This window comes from Nothoprocta perdicaria, unplaced genomic scaffold (assembly GCF_003342845.1).
Source record: "Nothoprocta perdicaria isolate Ctin4 unplaced genomic scaffold, notPer1 scaffold_0, whole genome shotgun sequence".
Lineage (NCBI taxonomy): Eukaryota > Metazoa > Chordata > Aves > Tinamiformes > Tinamidae > Nothoprocta > Nothoprocta perdicaria.
This window is the reverse complement of record NW_020454092.1, coordinates 9,946,320-9,966,599: the sequence shown is the minus strand read 5'-3', so window position 1 is coordinate 9,966,599 and position 20,280 is coordinate 9,946,320. Positions and strand designations below refer to the sequence as shown.

Sequence of the window (20,280 nt, the reverse complement as noted above, 5' to 3'; positions counted from 1 at the left end):
TTTTATATTTAAAGATGATATTTTTCAATCTTTAACTTAAAAAGGCAAAGAATTGCTAATTATGTTTTCAGGTGTCCAGAGCTCTGCTCTTGTGCAGTGTTGAGAATATTCATAGTTAAACACTCCCCTCCTTCTCCTGCATATCCGTGCGATCCGCACCCAGCAGCCGGGCCCGTTCCTGAAGGCACTGCTCTACTTTCCTGGCAGGAAAGAGCCTTATTAGCACAACACAGCCCCTGCAACACCCAGCRTGGATGCTGCTGCACACCAGGGTACCTGCATGGTGCCAAGCACACATACTAGTCCGAGAAACAGACATTCTGATAATGATTATGATAATATATATACAGCTGTACTGGCAGACGTTATAAATAGCATAATAAATACTGCTCGCTTAGGACTGCAATTTCATTCTCTAATTCCTCTTGACCTCAAGGTACCTAGATTTTCTTGCCAACATATCCTTTAAAAAGAAAAAAAAAGTATCCAACTCCTTTACCATCATCTGACCTTAAATAACTTGCTTGACGGAAGTGGCCTCAGGAATCCACCAGCAGCAATGCCTGGTGGCACCGCCAAACCCTGCCAGTCCRGATCCAACACCACAAGTGCCACTGCAACCTCTCGGCCATTAAAACTTTTCTGGCACTTCAGCAAACTCTTCCCTTACTCCACATATAAAAACCCATCTATACCTGCCTATTTGTACATTATGAAGCATCAACAAATAACTGAAGGAAAACTTTAAAAAGAAAATCTCAATGATGTGACAGTCCTGTGTGGCTGCAATTCTCYTTTCTAAGTGTTTGTTGCTTACTGGTTAATTCACAAACTTCTGCCAATATGTAACTGTTCTCTCAGACACAAGCGCAGATCAGGGAAGTGCTATTCCGGCACAATAAAACAAAACCAAAGAAACAAAATTCCTGTGCTTTTCTTGTTCAAGCTAATTAGCCTGATTTATTATTTGTCATCAGTTGCTTATATAGGGTTTCAGCTAATTATTTATCCTTTTCAAAAATAATAAAAAGAAAAGCCAAGAAATGGAAGTCACTCCATTGACTCACCAGCCCGTTTCCTTCCAAGTTTTGCAGAGTTCACACAGAGGACGAGTGCAAACACAGGGGGTTAAACGGCTGATTTTGTTGGATACTTACTGAAAACGGACCACGGCCACGGAGATGACTTTCAAAAGATACACAGAAGCAAATTAAACAAATGCAAAAAAATGTGCAGGTATTTACAGCACTAGGCAGAGGACCACTAGTGCCAAAGAGCTGATCCCTAGAAACTGTGGAGTTTCCAGGTTACATTTTTGAATTTAGAAACCTTTCATGCCCAGTCAATGTGAAAATGTTCCAAAATGCAGCATCTTACACATTTCAGCTACAGATTTCTAATAGGCAATAGCTTTTTGTTTTGTTTAGCCTACTCCCCTACTGCCTTACAAAGGCAAAATTTATTTTGGAAGAGCTTGCATGATATGCAGGACATATACTCTTAATAYATCCCTTCCATTTAGACCCTTTTCAATAAAGCTTTTTCATGCCACTAGTCAAATTCTCCAAACCTGGTGCCTCCAGTACCGTTCACTGGATGAATATGACCCATTTTCCTCCCTGTATTCTTTTGTGTCCTCAGTTCTCCTTTATAAAGACGTTTAACCATCATGTGAAAAACGTCCACAGGCATCTTACACTGCTTTATAAAACAAAACGAAACAAAACCCACAAAGAACAAAACAAATAAAAAGTCCCATCCGGGCAGCTTCTTCTTTTAGAGAACAGCTTTACATTCCTGAGTGAATAACTGTTGGAACAAGGTTGCCTTGAAACGTTCCAGGACTTGTCAGACGTTGTAATCTGGGGACTTGCCCTGTGGTTGTCTCAGCCGTATCTGTAACGTAGAAAAAGCTCCCACAGTCACGTGGAAGAAGAGCTGCCACAGATTGCGCAGTTCGTACAGATACATGTTGCACAGGCAAATGAGCCCAAAAGTCAGGAAGGATTTGACATTCCTCCAACCTGTGTAGTACACAAACAGGTAACACTGTTGGGGAAAAAAAAAAAGAAAAGAAATAACATTAGCACATGGAAAATAACTTCTGGTTATTTCAATAACTAGCCTGGTCATTAAGAAATTACAAAATTAAAAGTAGARCTTTTTAAATTTCAGTGTGGCAATATGCAGTTACAGTTTTGTAAGCAAAGTAGGCCATAAAACAGCAAGGTTTAAAAGTTTACCTGGAATTATATATTTATGTAAGAATAGTACCAATCTACACTCAATCAGSCAAAGTAAGAGGTACTCAACATCAATAAAAGGTTACATTTGGCTGCCATTAAACTCTCTTGGAGGGCAAATCTCTCATAATAATTGATAAAACCTACAGTAATGAGAGTGACCCATGACAAAGGGGAGCGGATGCTCCTCGCAGGCTCCAGGCTGAAACCCAGGCCCTGCTCCAGGCAGGCAAGGGGGAAGGCAGAGGAGGCGGCTCCGGGGCTCCTCCGGAGGAAGGCAGGCAGGGAGCAGGAGGAGAGCAGCGCCAGGTCGGGAATGGGAACGTTTAAGGGTCCTTTTTGCCCAGAATCCCTGTCTGTGCCTTGCTGCCACGGCTCTCCACAGGGCCTGCTCCCTGCGAGCTGAACAGCTCGGAAATCTGCTCTGTTCTCCTGCCCCAGATTTCTTCTCATCTCTAAAAGGATGCAGCTGTCCAGTAATTTTTCATRGGCATTATTTTTATTTCTTCTATTGTTCAAACCACTTCCTCAACTTCCACAAAAAAAATTATTTGTGCTCTGGTTTCCAGCCATTTCCATTCGCCAAAGGAGCTTTTGCTATGGTTCACAGTAGGTTAACACGACCTCTCGGGCTTGGTTTGTATCCCAAATCYGTTCCCAGTGGGCACATCACCACGCTCTCCCCAAGTGGTAACAGAACTCGCCATTAGCTTAATGTTTACGAGTATTTCATAAGCGTCAGAGGGACTTCTAATTTTTTTAGTTTTCCGTCTTCCTCAAAAAATAACACCAAAGCATGGTGCACTTACAGGTGGACAACACAATTTATTCTACTGAAAATTTATCTCACCTTTATAATGTAGTGCAAGCATGTATTATGTATGTATTGCAAGCACRGTTTAGATTAACAGAACTGTTTGAAATTTCTGGATATCTAAACACCTTCACAGATGAGACAACATTGATAAGATTTTTATTTCCTCCCAAAGTAAAACTACAGAGAAGTAATCAGTGCATTTCAGAATCTATGTAGAATTCCTTTGAACCTGCTTGGTCATTTTKAGCACAGCAAATACAGCCTATTTCTGCAGACAGTTTTATAAATTATATCTAAAAGAGCAATTCATTGGTGCTACTATGTCAACAGTAAGAATCCAGCTAATCTCCTCATGTTATCGCCTCCACTGACAACACCTGAAGAAGTACAGCTCCTTYCAAGAACAAAGCAAGGGTCAGTATATACTTTATTCAAATAATTAGGTTTAAAAATAAATAAAAATAGCACAGAAGTCTAATATGTTAGTGCAATATCCTGTTAAATGAYTGCAAATTCTACCGAAGATCTGTTTTAAATTGATTCTGGAGCTGATTTTCTCATTATTCAAGGCTTGAGATGATAAAAAAAATTTTGCTACCTACAGAACAAAGCAGCAGTCAAAAAGCCAAGACACTCTGTTGTAACATGTTACTCTAAAAAGTGCTGTAATTAAATTCCTGAGGTTTTTGTTTTTTTAAATAACAAATGTTAGGAAATAACTGAATGTTCAGCTCCCGATGCTTCGTTGCACTTCAGGTACAACTGGGACACAACTGGGACAGCTGTTACTCGTTTTCTTCTTCAGAAGACTAGAAACTCCATAGGGAAACACTGGACATGTCAGCTCTAGATAGGCTGGAACAGAATTTTCTTGGCTTCTTGGATGTATTATCTGTGTTCCTCATCTCAGCTATTTTTCCCTGAGAACACTGTAGTGCTATTTTATCAGTGTTGCAATACTCAGTTACAGTTTTGTAAGCAAAGTAGGCCATAAAACAGCAAGACTTAAAAGATTACTTGGAAATGGTGCTTTACGATGTGCAACAAATTATGATCCCAAATGGAATAAAAAMCGAAGGCAATTAAATACCATAGTTCATATCTGAATGCTGCTAAAAAGTGCCCTACAGCTGTATATCTGATTTTTATATAAAAGTGACCCTAATTGCTGGTAACATCAGCTTGAAATGGAAGGTTTTAGGGATTCATTGGTAGATGTTTGTGGTGATGGAACCATGGATGGAACCACATCCCCCCAACCACTGGCACATTCCCCCAAGTGCCAGTTGTAGCTAGAATAGCTACTGCCGTGTTCATGCAGGGGATGCCTTTCTCCTACATCAATCTAAAGGCATCCAGATGGCACATTGTATGTGAAAAACTCACAGGGAATACTATTATTAGTTTGATACATACAGATATATGCCTGCAGTCTTGGGTTGCCAGTCAATACATCCTGGGTATTACTAGGATTCCTGAAAACACTAACTTTCTTTTTGTTTTCCATTTGTTCTCTTCGTGAGACTGAAACATCCTATGCTACATAAGGCCCCTTTCCTCCTCTACACCTGAGTTGAGTTTCCATTTTGTTGGAAACTCAAAAAAAGAAATATACTCCTATGTAATGATCTACTGAGCAAGATAATACAACATGCTGGAAGTCTTGGGGGTGAACAGTAACACGCAATATCCTGCCAGGTAACACAAACGTGGAGATAACCATCCAAACTCCCATGCGGGCAAAAGGAGGTGAGAGACACCATGGAATCAAGAGGCCTCTCTGTTCTGAAAACCGACCAGCTCCACCTTGCTGCAAGAGTCCCGAGGGGCCCAGCAAGAGTCCTGATGGATGTATTTGGAATCCTAGGGAAAGGTCCACATTCCCAACTGCATGGGATATTTCTTTATATAGAGCTATTCAAGTCAGCAAGCGGGGGGAGGACCTAAGTCCTTATGTTTAAATATACAGACAAGAACACTTTATAAAGTAAGAGTTTCTAATTTGGGAAAGGAGGGAAGAATCCCTTCTTTTCTTCACAAAGAAAAAAGAATGGAAGTGTTCCGCCTTATGTGATACAGAACAGACTTTTGGCATGGAAAATTAACACCAGTTTGAAGAATTATTTAAGGCAGAAGCTGGCAAAATGTCAACAAGTGCTGAAGAATACAAGTCGTGCTGTGACATTTTACTAGGGACTAGTCACAGAGAAGAGAGATTACAGATAACTTGCATAAAAGGCTGATTGATAGAAAGGTTGAGATAAAAGAAAATCCTGAGACATTTATCTTATTTTACAGTCTGACATGGYACTCACTCTGGGTGCATGGCAAGGAGTAGATACTGCATATTTCACAGGCACAGAGATTAAGAGTCAAAACAATTACAAGAATAACAGCAATCAAATATGACTGAGGTAACTGTCACAGCTAAACATAACAGCAGTGTCACTCGATGACAAATGCCAAAGTTTACCAGGATACTTTCCTACCAATTATGCAGGAAAGTCAAATTAAGCTGCAAAAATSCAAAATCTACAGATATAAAATGCAAGTACCAAATATGAGGTTGGAGAAGAAACACATAGTGGAAAGTGGTGAAAATCTTGAGAGGGAAGGAAACGTGATAAAGTATCAAGCAGGGGAAATTCTGGGGTGTAGCAAATTCTAGATATTACTCTATTTGCCACAGACTTTTCTAAAGGAAAGAAACAGGAAGTCATCTGCGCAGCTGGACACAGTTACACTGCAGAACTATGATTTTAAGGAAGTTATATAACTTCCATTGCTTGTGACTTTTACTGCTTCAAAAAGAAAAGTATACCCAGTATCTCGACGAACTTAGAAATAATGCCAGCGAATGAAGCTTTATGTAGGAATTTGTTCTATAACAGTTTATGATCAATGAAGTAAAACACAGTAGAATTTTTTTTTAAATGACTGTATTCAAATATTCATGGCACTAAAGAAATAAATGACACTTATAGACTGGGTAATATTTTTAAACTGTAGTGATCTACACAGGCACAAGAACATACCTGATACAAACAGGCTGCTGTTCCAAGAAAAAATGCAATAACATAACTGAAGTCTTCACCTTCGTTCTGTAAAAGTAAAATCAAATTACAACATTTTACAATGTTTCAACAAAAGAATATGCTAGTTTTTTTAAGTATGGAAGTTATTCATTACTGAAATTTAAAGTAGTCTTGCATAARGATTTACAATAATTGATATACTAAACTAAACCACTGGAATTGGCAGTAGTCATTGATCTCTCTGCAACAAAATCCACACGATCTTGAATCTGACCAAAATGTGTTTTCACCACAACAGGTTACTAATATTGAGATTTTCAAAAGTCTGAAAGTAAGCCCGTGTAACACTGGGAACTACCTTTAGTATCAGCTTTACAGAACTGTGCTTTCATGCAGCTTCACAAAATGGAAACTAGGTAAAAAAGACAAACCATAACCACTAGGGTGTGCTAACAGACTATGCAGAAACACTGCCGGTAGGTCTGCATTAACGGCAATGAGGACAAAGAAAAGCACAAAAATACCAGAAATTATTCCTCAAAAAAATGATCTKGGGAGAAATTAAGTTCTCATAAAGCTTAAAAAAAAAAAACAACCTGACAGCTCTTTCCATTCTTTTTTTTTTTTTAAGCACAGACCCCTTCTTACTTACTCAAATGGGTTCTTGCAGATTCTATAGAGCTGAAAAGAATATATCTACACGCTCCATGATTATTCTCTCTGCATTCCAAACAAACATCTGGTATGATCAAACACTTCCCAGGGAAACAAAGGGTATTCATGCAAATGTTCTTTCTTGAAGGAAAAATTCATTTTGCAAAGGAACTGGGCCACGTGGAACCACAACTTATTTCTGCTAGCATTATGTTCAGTGCATCTGCATTTACAGCTTGCATCGGTGCAAAATTCATGTGTCTGCACTACCATTTACCTCCTCCGTGCAGTACAGTCCTCGGGCCTATGAAAGTCTTGCGTGGCCACTGTAGCTTTGCTGAAGTACAGCTACAGGTCATAACAGAGTTGGGCTACTATCTAAATAAAGTACAAAGGATAAAGGGAAAATTGCTAAATTCAGAGAGAAGCTTAGTCATGAGTGTTCAGAAAAGGTTCCTTAAATTATATGTTGGGTGATTTCTGCCTTAACTTAGGAATTTTCCATTAGAAAGGAAATTAAAAGACATTTTGATGTACTTTTGGAGTTGTTTGTCAAAAATGAAAAAATACTATCTTCCATCTTTACTGCAGTCTATTACCTTCAGATGCAACAGCATACAGAATAAAATGAACTGGCTGCCCTATCATCGGTTAAATAGGTTAATCCAATATTTGCATATCTTTCTGCAGCTGTGATTAAAACAAAACATAGAAAAAACAAAAGGAAACTCTAGAAACACTGCAATTAAAGTTGTAAAGTTCTGTTCATTGTTTTTATATAGCACCACACTTCAAATTCATTCATTTTTATAAATTAAAAGGCACAGTAACAAGGAATTTATAAAATATTGTACATACTCATAAAAGAAATACAGAGAACGAGCACTGTCTCTTCTATAAAAAGCTGTGTAAATATACAAAATATACAAAAACATAAATATACAAAAAAGAGGCATACTTACTATTTCATTCTTGGTTTTGCTTTATTAACCCTGCTCTGCTATTCATTAGTCTGCAGGAATTGTTCAGACCTTAAACATCCCTGTTTTATTAACCCTGTACATTTACCAATAACTAAACAAGACATAACAGATGATCATTTTTCCGTTACTGCTCTGAAACATCATTTTCACATCAAAAGCTCCAGAGCAGTTATTGCAGTTATAATATCTGGACAAACAGGAAAATTCCGCTTTCCTTTCTGAAGTTTTCCATGAGATTTTTAGTTTTTATCTCTATCACAACAGTAGAATCATGTTTAATATTAAGTAAATCTCTTTTTGTAGGAGAGGCACTGGCTTTCTGTGCACAGTGGTAACTCACAACATATTCACCTGAACTGCCAGAAGTCATTAATCACCATTCTGTTAATCACTGCAGTGAGAAAATAACTAGCAGAAGAAATCTGCTGAAAGGCTGTGAAGCAGAAATATCTTTTATAAGAAATCACTAGATAGTTTCTCTTAAATATAATTCACATTGATGTTTTCAGCATAAATAGAGAAATGATCATCTTATTTAAGAAACTTTATTACAAACTGAAAAAAAAAAAAAAACCCAAAAAGCCTTTCCAAAAAAAAAAGGACTTCCGAAAAGCTCTTTCAAGGCCCTTTTCTGTGGACATTTCCATAAAGTTCCTCAGATTTTCAAAGTGGTTCTTAATTTCTCCTACATGTTTCTAGGTAACAGCTATGTTAGCATTTCATATCATGATATAAATTTAGAAAATAAGATACTACATCCACATACTCACTGCTACCAAGACACCCATGGAGTGAGCCACCCACCTCATCCTGCTTTCAAAGCCCACAACCTCAGTGAAGGACAATCAATTAAGACTACAAAAATAAAGGGAGAACCTCACAAACAATATTTGTAAAAACTGGAAAGAATTAGTTCATATTTTAAGAAACTTCTGTGGTGACATTATGATTGATATGATGCCTAACTCTTAAATTCATAAACTTGGTACAATACCTGTAGAAGACTTTCAATGGCGTGAAAGCCACGAATTAAATTCAGAGCCCCACACAACAGACTAAGTACAAATGAGACAATCCCTGGCAGAGTTACAGGATCCAGGCGCTGATGAGGAGCTGTAAAGCACAAGGTCAAGAATAGACAGGATGGGTCAGAACAGTGTCTTTTAAAAGATTTCATAAAAGAGTAGCYTCAATTTTCGGTATCTTGTGGCTCAAGAAGAGATCACTGAACATTAATCTTTAACAAAACGTATAATTTTCTTCAATTAAAATACAGTGCTGTCTCGTATCTAGTCTTCAACTTGATACAACCGGTTTATTCTGCATGGTACTGCTCAAACATGCCAAGAAYTGCAAAAGGAATGACAAAGAATGCACTTGTGAGTAAAACTGGCCCACAACTATTAGCCAACTAGTAAGTCACATACTTAAGAAATCCTCTTGCAACATCCAATTTCAACACCGATGCTTTGGCAGAGCTATCCAGCCTGCTGCAGCTGGTCTGCTGAGCAGAACATTGTAAGGCAAAGCCTATTACGTGTCCCTGCCACAAAGCATCCAGCCACTGAGTGCTACCAAAGATACAAAAAAAAAAAAAAAAAAAAAAAAAAAAAAAAAAAAGCAAAAAAGCTCTGAAGCTACAGCTACAGCTACTATCTGTACTGCAACAGTACACAGATTTTTCCAATATTTTTAGAATTTTTTTACATATCAAAACAAAACTCCCTTTCCATGCACACTCACTCTTCCAGGCTTATCTAGGGTCACAAACACATCACAGTTGTGCATGTGCCTCATTTATGGCCCTTTCTACAACGAGTAACGGAAAGCAAATATGAAAAAAAACCCACAATTCCAAATTCATAATAGTCTAGGCAACACTGAGGAAACAATAGGACTAGTGAACCATATTTATATCATTCTGTTCAACTCAACGGAGTGTAATGATGTGAACAATGAGGTTAATGAACTGTAACATTAATATGGAGAGGGGTGTCAATCTCAGTTGTTTGCACTGAATAGATTTAGGAGAAAGGCTTTCCAAGGCATTTATAAAGTTATGGAAACTAAACAAAAAAATGACAATAGCTACTTCTCATTGATAAGCACACAAGGGCTATGTGATAGCTTCAACAGAGAACACAAAATGAGTTCAACTGACTGATTTGTGCTGGATTTAATAATGAAACCTATCATTTCCAGAGCTTCTTACTGGGCACACTAGAAGAATACTACTAGCAACCACTTAGTTAAGGTTTGATATGAAGTTGCAGCCCAAATCATTATTTTTCAGTGACTTGTACTGTTTTCCACCAATCCCATCCAGAGTTGCTAAAGTTTTATGTGACCTTTTCTCTCCAAAAATCACTTTATTTTATTTGCTAACAAACAAAATTAATTCACTAGTGACTATTTAGGGAGAGCTCTCCAGGTTGTCTTGCTTTTTTCCTCCTAATGCAGAGWTAACTTTAAAACACTATGTGTTCAAACTGTTCTTAAAACAGCTCTTTGAGARTCATGGGAATAAAAATAAAACAATCTTGCCAGCTAGATCAAGCCAGCCCATGAACTCAAAACTCCCTAACACAAGCCAAGGAATAAAGACAGCACAAGTTCTGGATCAGATGTTGGATTTTAAATAGCAATTTAGGACATTTACATGATGCGAGAAACTGCAATGACAGTCATTAAAAATAAATAAATCAAGCATGCTATTAGCCAAGAGGTAAATTTGATTTGAAAACTGAACCATCCTTGAGAAAAATCCTAAATAGTAAATTCATTCTAACCAAATAAATACCAAAAATATCACACTTTGGCCATCATATTTCTCATGTTTGCCAATGCCTACATTCACCTAAATGAATACAGCCATAGTAAAATCCTATCCTATAATGTGCCAACTGAATGCTTCACACATTAAACATTAGCCCTATTACAGAACAACGTGCTCTATAGAGAAAGGACATTTTCACTATTACACACTGTGCATACATCCAATACCTGTATCTTCATAAGTAACAGCTTCAGCATAGTCAAAATTAACGCATCAAATTCTGCTAACCTATCTTGYAGCAAAGCAAGACTCGTGCCTTCCTAACTTCCTGTTTCTGCATCATAGCTGATCTGATTTAGCATATCATCAAGTCATGAGAGCTCTACCCATAAGAACATCACAGGCAAAAGGCTTTTTGTAAAAMGAGAAGCTCTCTTAAAAAAAACAAGTCTACTGACCTACATCATTTAAGGACACAGTAACTAAAGTCTGACACTTACCAGCAGCAATCTTACCAGTACCCTTATAATCTACAGCAGACAAGTGTGCAAATCCGTTAGCAGAACTGAGCTCCGACACCGACAGTTGGTAAGGTGGCCTCAGTTTGATTTCTGTCTGCATGTCAGCAAGATTCATCTTCGTGGACAAAGAGCGCGTGTTGTTGTATCTCTGTTTGGTCCTCTGAATGAAATTATCTGGGTAAATTTTAAAATGAAAAGGTATATCCTTATAGGCTTCTGTCAATTAAATAATCCAAGAACATGCAAGTTCACGGGCATTACACTTCACAAATCATAAATTTAAATACATTGCTTGAGCTGCTTGCATTTATCTTGGAACAGTCTAATACTATTTCTGCTTGATGACTACTATATTATGGGTTATTTCATTCTGCAGTAAAAATAAAAAGCTCTAGAAACCTGGTTTCTTAATAACTGTGAATAAACTAATGGCTTTTCACTGCATGAGACTGAAAGCATTGCTASTTTAACAGATTTATTGCATTTATTCTGGCTTTTCTATTAAATATTCTTATGAAAAAATAACTTCTACATTCAAGTATAAACTCACTCGAGTACAAAATGTTCCTGCAAAATATTCAGTCTGAGAAASTTAATACCATAATATACAGATATAAACATTTTAATAAACCTACATTTTAACAACTGATAAAACACAGAGCGTAGAAAAAAGTGGATTCATAGAGAAGACATCAAAAATGGAGTAAATTAATTACAGACAGAATTTAAACAARAAGGGGGTTTCTATTCTCAAACAACATATTTCTAAACAACATATTTCTAAAACAAGATTTTTTTCTGCTATAATGCAGTTTAATAGTGATAAAGCAACTGCATAAGGTGTAGTTTTAAAGTGACAGATATTAACAGAACCCTTAACAGCTGTGACAGATATTAACAGAATCTGTAACAGTTGCTATCTATTATTTGGAGCTTGCACCACAGAAGCTTACATAAACACATATCTATTTTATAACACAAATGAAAAGCTTCACCCTAAATAAAAGCTAGTATGCTTAAAATCAAACATGAAATTCTGATTTTTTACTTTGGAAATTTATAAAGTTCAAAGCCTTTACAGGCTAGGTCACTCCAGAGGTATGAAGCCAAACACGTCGTAAGTATTACTAATTAGGAGACAGTAAACTGCACATTTAGTCACACAATACTTAAACTGAAACCTACTTAAATGAACAGAAAGACTATAAACAACCTTTGGGTCAAGCTCAGGTAGCCTGACTTACCTCCCACTGAAGTATTTTCTTCTGTTGACTCTACTGAGCTAAACTAGATTCTAAATCCACCTGAAATACAGCTACAACTTCTCTAATATTTTTGTCTTGTGAGGATTAGGTTACACATCTAGTTAAATACTGGTCTGACTAGAGTAAGAGTGGGAATCATGTCTGTAAGAAATGAAAAAAAGGGTAAACTCTGATCCTTACCAAACTCTATAAAACAGTACGGTCTGATAGCAGTGTTTGTCTTCATCATATTGTAGGTAGTAATGAACTCCTTCTGAAGCTCATCCAGGAAGCAGAAAGCCAGGACATTGGGATAATTTTCAGTGCACAGCATTATATAGCTCACTCCCAGAGAACTGATAAAGCTGTAATTGAGACGACAAATTCAAACTTCAAAATTAAATCCATGTAATTCACAGCTTCACAAGTCGAATTTCATATTATATAATCAGAGTAGAAATGCCTTTGCTACCCCAGAGCAGGTTTAAGGTTTATTGAAAATTCAAACACTGTTCTAGAAGCAAACAATTTACCTTTAGGTAACGCTTTACTTTAACACAGTACTGTACCATCAAACAAGCAACTAAGCTATACCCATCTATGAGTTACAACTGAGTAACATGGAAACAGATCAGAAAGCAAGACAAAGCCCTTGGGATACAGAAGTTGGCTGTGTCCCAGGACAGCATTTCAGTAATCTCAGATGCAGAACATGGCATCTGGTACATCCCCAAAAGACAAAAAAAAAATCTGCAGAATGGTTGCAGGGGCAACAGAGCACAGCTGGCTGCTTTGAAACATGTGCAGGAATGAAACTGCTCCCCAGACCGAAAGATTCTTCATTCTCTGGAGAAAGATGTAAAGATGACCAGAGACTGCAGACAGGGAAAGAAAGGAGGGTTTTTAATGTACATATACCTAGTGCTTTTGGGCAATTCATTAAAATGTAGTTCACTTTTTCATGACAAATTTCTTCAAAATCTTTATATCTATGTATCTAACTTACTATTTAAAAAAAAAAAAAACTTTTAAGGAATAAGATGTTAAGTCTTACACCTCGTTCTTAAAAGTTTCTTTCAAAACTGATTAATTTATAAGCCAACAGCAACTGTTTTCTGAAAAATTAACCCGTGACTTTATTCAACAACAGTTTCACATTTTATGGATAACTAAAGCAATGAGCCAACACAAACGCATTAGAGAAAATATTTACTTTTTGTTCGCCATTCACACAAACAGAAACTCTGTTTGCTTTTTGTAACTAAGATGTAAAATACTGTAGAGCTGCAATCCACAGCAGTATAGACATCAGATGCTAAGAATATGCTTTGTGGCATCCCTACTCTTGCTTAAAAGAATGGTAATATATGATGATTAAGGAAAAAAAATGAGAAAGATAAGTAGGAACTTATTTTTTTAAATAAACTAGCTGTTTGGTCTTATAAAACTCAGCTCACACGTTAAACTAACTTATTAAATAATTACTAAATGGCAATAAACGTTATCATTCAACAACCAGTAAAACACGCTGCTACTTTGTTTTATAGCAAGTGCTCCATGACTGGTAAGAAAGAACATAGAAAAAAATCTCTACCACACAAACGTCACCGTTTCATTTCTGGGATGTAAATGAAATTAAAACTTACTAAAGCAATGGAAAGAATGTGCAAGATTTTTTTATTATTTGTCAAATGCACTTTGGAACAGCTTTTCCTAAAATGCTGTTGCAGCTTTGTTAACCCCTCTGAAACTCTGAATCAACTGGAAAAATGTAGCCCATTCTGGGACTAATCCTGAGAGATGCTGGAAAATCACGGCTACCCAGAGCACAAGGAGAAGCATGAGCACTTTTTTTAGGGACCCCACTGCTGCAAGTGCTTGCTTAATGTCAATATGTCTGTTAGGGGTTAGGATGAAATCATTTGACTCATTTAAAATGGCCTATCTAAATTGGGATTTCAGCTCAGCTAAAGTGCAACTGAATTATCAGCTACASACAGATGCATCTAATTACCAATACTAAGAAAAAAAGGTCACACACAGAGCAAAACTCTGAGCGAATACTAGATTCAAATAATTATTTCATGATAATCCAAGTTTCACATTGCAAATAGGGAAAATATTTTCTGAGTTATTAAGTGTTGACATGTCAAAATGACTAGGTTCAAAATTTGAGGAATTGTTATTAGAGAAAAATAGTATAAAGAAAACATAAACAGTGTTGCTGTGAAAGAGCTGGATGGAGTATCAGGACAGAGAGACTCCTTATAGCTTTATTATGTATTCCCTCCATACTCCAAAAAAAATGCTTCTCACTTTTCCTACTCCCTCATCCCCCATGTGCAATAATATTTATCTCCTGCCTGATAAAGACAGTATATATTCATCTAATGTCCACAAGAGACTCCAAAACATTTAAAAATGCAACCAAAAACAAACAAAAATTCCATACAAACGGACTAAGGGTTCTGCAATACTTCATAAACCAGTTAAGGTGTGCCATATTTGAAAAACACTTGAAGATGTTATGGACAGGTGAGGAAACAGGATTTTAATAGTTCAAATGTCTTGTTCCAACACTAAAGGAACAACTGTAGCAAGATTCTGTTAATGCATGAGATCAATGAAAGGCAATTTAACATCTCAGTTTTATTGTTCAGACAAAGAAATAGATTAAGAGTGAAAAACCAAGTTTCTAACAATCAATAATTTTTAATAAATTAAATATGCTTTACACAGTAGAGATTTATTTTGTTTGAGACTAAAGTCTCAGATGTGATAAAGAATCRTGATGCATTTTACCAAGTACTACATATATTTAGACTGCAGGACCTGCCAGTCAGTATAAGGTCTCCATCAACACAAGCAACATAAAAACAGGTACGAAGACACAGGAAGAAAGATTTACTATCTTGTGCCTCTACTGACATCACGGCCTGGAATAAGTGTTCAGTTATGCTCATTTCTTAAGGTATGTTGCTTTCTCTGAAGTCAATGGAGATTCTAATGTACAATTAATATTGGTTGAAATTACACGATAAATGATTAAGAGTGTGGTGAATTTCATGCAAGAAACGACCTTGAAATGAGCAGAAATCTTTCTCGTAAGTCAACAACTTCAATATTCATAAAAAATATTGGCAATTTAAATGATAATTTCCATTGAAGTGTGGCAGGTTTCAAATATTTTTAGAATATATCATGTTGAAATTTTTGATATACAAGAAGGTTCTTAATTTGATCAGCTATCACTGAACGTGCAACCATCAATGTTTTAAATTACAGACAAGCTCAACCCAGCAACATTACAAATATATACAAGAGAGGTCTTACTTTATGTTATACTGTCCAGCTTTCAGAGTACATCTATCAGGAAGTTGAGAAAGTTTCTTTGAGAGCATTTTAAAATATTTCCTACATTCTTGCACTCCTGAACTTTGTTCATAATCGGTAGATGCAGACAGTGGGAGTCCATCCCTCACACGGACCACAGAGGCAGATAAAATCATAGACATTGCCAACAGTTAACAACGACCTAAAACAAAACAGAAAATAGACTGAGAAATACAGAAGAATCAAAATTAAGGTAGAAATAAAAGGAAAAGAGACAACTGTGATAAAATAAAGTTCTTAAGCTGTAAATGGGGCTCAATCTTAACATAAGGCACAAGGATGAATTATCAACTGGAACTCAGATTAGAGTTCTAACTGAACAGGACCTAGTAGGCTACACAAATCACAATGCGGCAGGAAATCTAACATTGTGTTTTCAAATATTTTTATCRGAATTACCCTAATTCCTCACCTAGAGGCATCAGGGGAGACCAAAACTCTATTACTTAGCCTGAGCACTGCAGCAGCACTTACATCTGGAAGATGAAAGCCTTGCATTTACAGCAAGACAGGAATTATAGTCTAAATAAACAAGAATAATGGCTGGAGAGGTACAATGTGTATGACAAAAATATGGCAGAGAAAGAACTCATCCTGCTCTTGATCAATCAATACTGTTAATGCACTTTCATGTTATTAAGTGCATGCTGAAGCACCTTGACAAATAGAGACTTAYGAAACTTAAATACAATCCAACAAGAAACGAAGAAATCAAGACAGCAAGGAACATTACCCAGTTCTCCCAAATCACAACATGTTCTTACATGTGAAATGTCTTCTTTTTTATTTCCTTGGTCTCCTTTTTATTGTTATTATTAATCTGCAAAATGTATTTTCTCAAAATAGCACCGTCTCTTCACAAGATAAAAAAGTCACTTTTTTCCTAAACTCCTGTCTACTCTACTGCCCCATGTGCACAAAGGTGTTACCTGAGGAACCTCTGAATAACAATCAATATTCATGTTTCTCAAGTGTATTTACTCCTCAGAGAGCAAGGTGTGTAGTAATAGAAACACTGAAAATCTGCTGTGATTTTCAAGCTAAATTTCTTAACTTTCAGATGCATCATGTTGACTTAGCAATATGAGTTCCAAATTAATACCCTTGTAACTTCAACAGTATATCAACTTGTAAAAGCAGCCATTGAGTCCCTCTGAACCCTTACCAGGTAGGCTGCTTAATTCAGCATCTCATCACACAGCTGATATTTGTAAAAAAGRTACAAAAAGCTTGTAAAGGTACTTGTAACAAATGTACAAAATGTACTCTGATCAGAGTTGTCTACAAAAGCAGGGAGCAAAGCAACTTCAGGATTTCCTCTGGGTTAGTTTGCTAGAGTTAAACATTCTAGAAATTGAACCTACAGCTCCGGCAACTTTTAGGTAACTATTAGGTTTATGCAAGTGCTCCCAGCAGGACAATTCACATAAAATACACACTATACAGAGGGCAACCACTACCTTAACTGTGCTGCCAACCACATAACCATGGCAGTGGCTCACACACACGACAGTTGCAGAAGATGTCCTGCTTCTCAGCCACCAGCTGCTTTCACCACTTACAACATAACTCTGAAAGGACTTCCGAGCACTACATCAGTATAAACAAGAACAACRACGTGGTAGCAAAAGTTTGTAATTCCCCTCATTAACTTACTTGCACAAAACGGAATTTCACAGATCTGCATTTCCTCAGGTAAAATAAGTAACTTCATTAGCACCTACAGGGAAGAAAGGTCCCACAGCTCCATGTCCTGTCTTAGGAAAAGGTAGCAGGTGGGACAGCAAGGCCRGGGGAACTCTGAATCTTGTAGCTAATTCTCAGCAGAAAAATACTGGTGTCTTCTTTGTATGTGATTTTGATTGTTGAAATTCTTGTTGCACTTTCTGATGAAAGAAGAATTAATACATTAATAAATTTATTTTGTGGCTAACTGTATTACTCAATTCCTTTTGTGAGGCCATGCTTACCAGTAACAGTTTAATAAATCTCCAAAATGAAAATGTAGCTTTGCTTGGACCTCTAAATAATCAGACTGCACAGAAAACACCGACACTTTGATACAGACATATGTACACACAGAATGAAAAAAGAGCAATTAAGGATATAAAGGTTTTTTAACTATTAAAAAAAAGCCTTTTTAAGCCATATAATCTAGACTGCACTGCTTAACTCWCTGTGCCACTACAATTAAATCATTTTTCTTCCATCATTGCAATTAGGTAAGTGCACAGGTAGCAAGTGCACAGCTGACTTCTCAAACCACCTTGTTAGCCAGTGGGACTCCATGCCACAGGATGAGGCAGATGCTGAAAGYTCATGTGGATTCAAAGGGCACCTGGATGAGTTCACACAACAGCCAGAAGGGTTGTTATATCTGGAACACTGCTCCTTCCTCAGGAAGACTCTGACCCACTGAAACACTTAAAGTACTCCATGGAAATAAGGCTCTGTGCTGGTCTTACACATCTCTGTGTGTATCTGCTTCTGTCTCGTCTTTACTGATTTCCCCTTTACACCAGAATTTTGCAGAGTCTCTGAAAATTCAGACAAAAAGCTCAACAAAAGAGAAATACGGAGAAGGCAGTCCACAGGCAGGAAAAAGTGAGCCAACAGCCACTTCTGTGTTATCCCATTTTCCCTTTATCTGTCAGAAATCATACATACTCTGCTGTTCCCACAAACAGGAACAGTAATAGGTAACATGTAGCTTCAGCATCACCTCTTCCCTTTAGAAGGACAGCTGGGATGATGTGCACATCAGAGCCTGGGACCGGTTTTGTTATTGTCTTTGTTTTTCCGGAAGATAGATCCAGGTACCTGGATTATTACTGTGTGTTACGGACAACACTCGGCCACGAGGCAGCATYAAGACAAGTCCCAGAAAGCAGTCTACATTTCAGCCCTCCTCTGCAACRAACTGGCCTTTCAGTTTGATACATGACAACACGTATTTACACTTATCTGCCTTTTAACAACTCTCTAAAAGAAAACATCCAGAGGCGGCCTGTGAAAAAGGCCTGCTCGGGTCACCCGGCTCCAGGCCRAGGCCAACACAGACCGGGCCCAGCCAGACCAGGCCCAACCAGACACGGCTCCTCACGCCGGACCCTCTTCCTTTCCCGCAGGTCCCAACAGCTGCGCTGGGCGGGGATGGAGCTATCCCGGCCTCTCTCCCCACACAACACTCCTCAGGCACCCATCCCGCCAGCGAAAACCCCGGGCACGGATGGGGCGACACGAAACCCACCGCCCTGACGCCGTCAGGTGGAGCCGCGCGGGGACGCGGCCCACGGRCCGCACAACCTTCTCGGGGGGACGGGGCAGACCCGGGCGCTGGACAGCGGCTCCCGGCGCGCTCCCGAGGGAGCTGCCGCCGCGGGGGCACCGGCCGCCCCGACCGCGGGGCCCCCCGTGACCGCAGCGGCCGCGCGGCGGATCCCGCCCGCCTCAGCCTTACCGGCCGCCCCCTCCTCACCTCCCCCCGCCCGCRTGGACCGGGGGCGGGGCTCGTCGCTAGGCAACGGCACCGAGCGGGCGGGGGGAAGGGGGGCAGCTACCTGCTCAGCGCAGCGGCGACCCCGGCGCGCGCGGCCCCCGCCGCCTCCCGCCGGGCATTGTGGGTACCCTCCACGTCCGCCCCGCGGCCGCCACGTGACGCCGAGGCGGCCCCGCCATTGCCCGGCGCGCGGGGCGGGGCCGGTCGCCATGGCGACGCGCGAGGCCCCGTTAACCGCCGTTCCCTCAGGAGACGTTGCCCGTTACGGCGCCGCGGGGCAACGGTCTCCAGCGGGGCGGCGGCGGGTGGGCGCGGGCGCCGCAGCAGGGGCTTAGCGCTGTGTAAATATACACCTCATAAAAAAATAAAGTAAATATTAATGCTGTGGGTTTGCGTGTGTGTTTTTTTTCCACCGAGGCCACCCGAGGCGTGGAGGCGGCGCGGGAGGCAGCCCGGTGGTGAAGGTGTCACCAGAGGAAGGTGGCGCAGGTGCCACGTGGCGGCCGCAGAGGAACCCACTGCTTCGCTTGGAAAACAAATGTCAAAGACAACCCAAAGCCCACCAGTCTCCTCACTAATCCCACAGTTAACTGCCTGCTGGAAAATTCTCTTTTCACCACAAGAGGAACGTTCTCCCTGTACTGCTCTTTAACCGACTTTTACCTTACCATCCCACACGAGCCCAGTCCACCTGAAATCTTAAAGTGGCCATTTCCTCCCTGCACTTTACTTCCTGCTTTTCTCTCTGCTTCTGCTTAGCTCTGGGAGCGTGCTTAGCATTGCGAAGGACAGCAGTGTATGGRTGACAGGCAGCCTGCTCTGCGCTCTTGGGCCTCCAGAGCTGTGCTGAGCAGCAAGGGGACAGGGAAGGCTGCAGCAAAGTACACGAATGCTCCCCAAATTCAAGCTTCCCTCTGTAGCAGCACCAAGTRCTTCAGCTGGGCAGCTCGAGTGGGGCTCAGCCACCCTCCCTGGTCCTGAGGGCAGGAGCCRACGCAGATCAGGTGCCGCACAAATGCGCCCTGGAGAGGAGTCAGGCAACGTCACCTGCAGGCTTTGGAGGAGAGAATTTGGCTTTGAACATTAGAAGTAGCACAAAAAATACAGAAAAAAAA

General features: G+C 39.3%; 1 protein-coding gene across 1 annotated transcript; it reads right to left on the bottom strand.

The window, feature by feature from the left end:
* Window positions 1-179: 179 nt before the first annotated feature.
* On the bottom strand, window positions 180-18,954 carry SEC22A (SEC22 homolog A, vesicle trafficking protein). The gene is made up of 8 exons (XM_026054264.1): window positions 18,917-18,954; window positions 17,323-17,552; window positions 15,607-15,808; window positions 12,475-12,638; window positions 11,009-11,203; window positions 8,727-8,845; window positions 6,096-6,161; window positions 180-2,049 (listed from the first exon to the last, which is right to left on the bottom strand). Exons 3-8 carry the CDS (start codon window positions 15,786-15,788, stop codon window positions 1,849-1,851), a joined length of 927 nt encoding a protein of 308 aa, XP_025910049.1. The 5' UTR covers window positions 15,789-15,808; window positions 17,323-17,552; window positions 18,917-18,954; the 3' UTR covers window positions 180-1,848.
* Between the last annotated feature and the right edge of the window lie 1,326 nt (window positions 18,955-20,280).

Bases quoted from the DNA above. Each gene is read 5' to 3' on its own strand.
- SEC22A (XM_026054264.1), bottom strand. From the start codon at position 15,788: ATGTCTATGATTTTATCTGCCTCTGTGGTCCGTGTGAGGGATGGACTC. The intron at 11,204-12,474 runs GTAAGGATCAGA...AAATTTACCCAG, and splicing joins GTACTGTTTTATAGAGTTTG to ATAATTTCATTCAGAGGACC. The intron at 2,050-6,095 runs GTATGTTCTTGT...TTTCCCCAACAG, and splicing joins CAGCAGCCTGTTTGTATCAG to TGTTACCTGTTTGTGTACTA.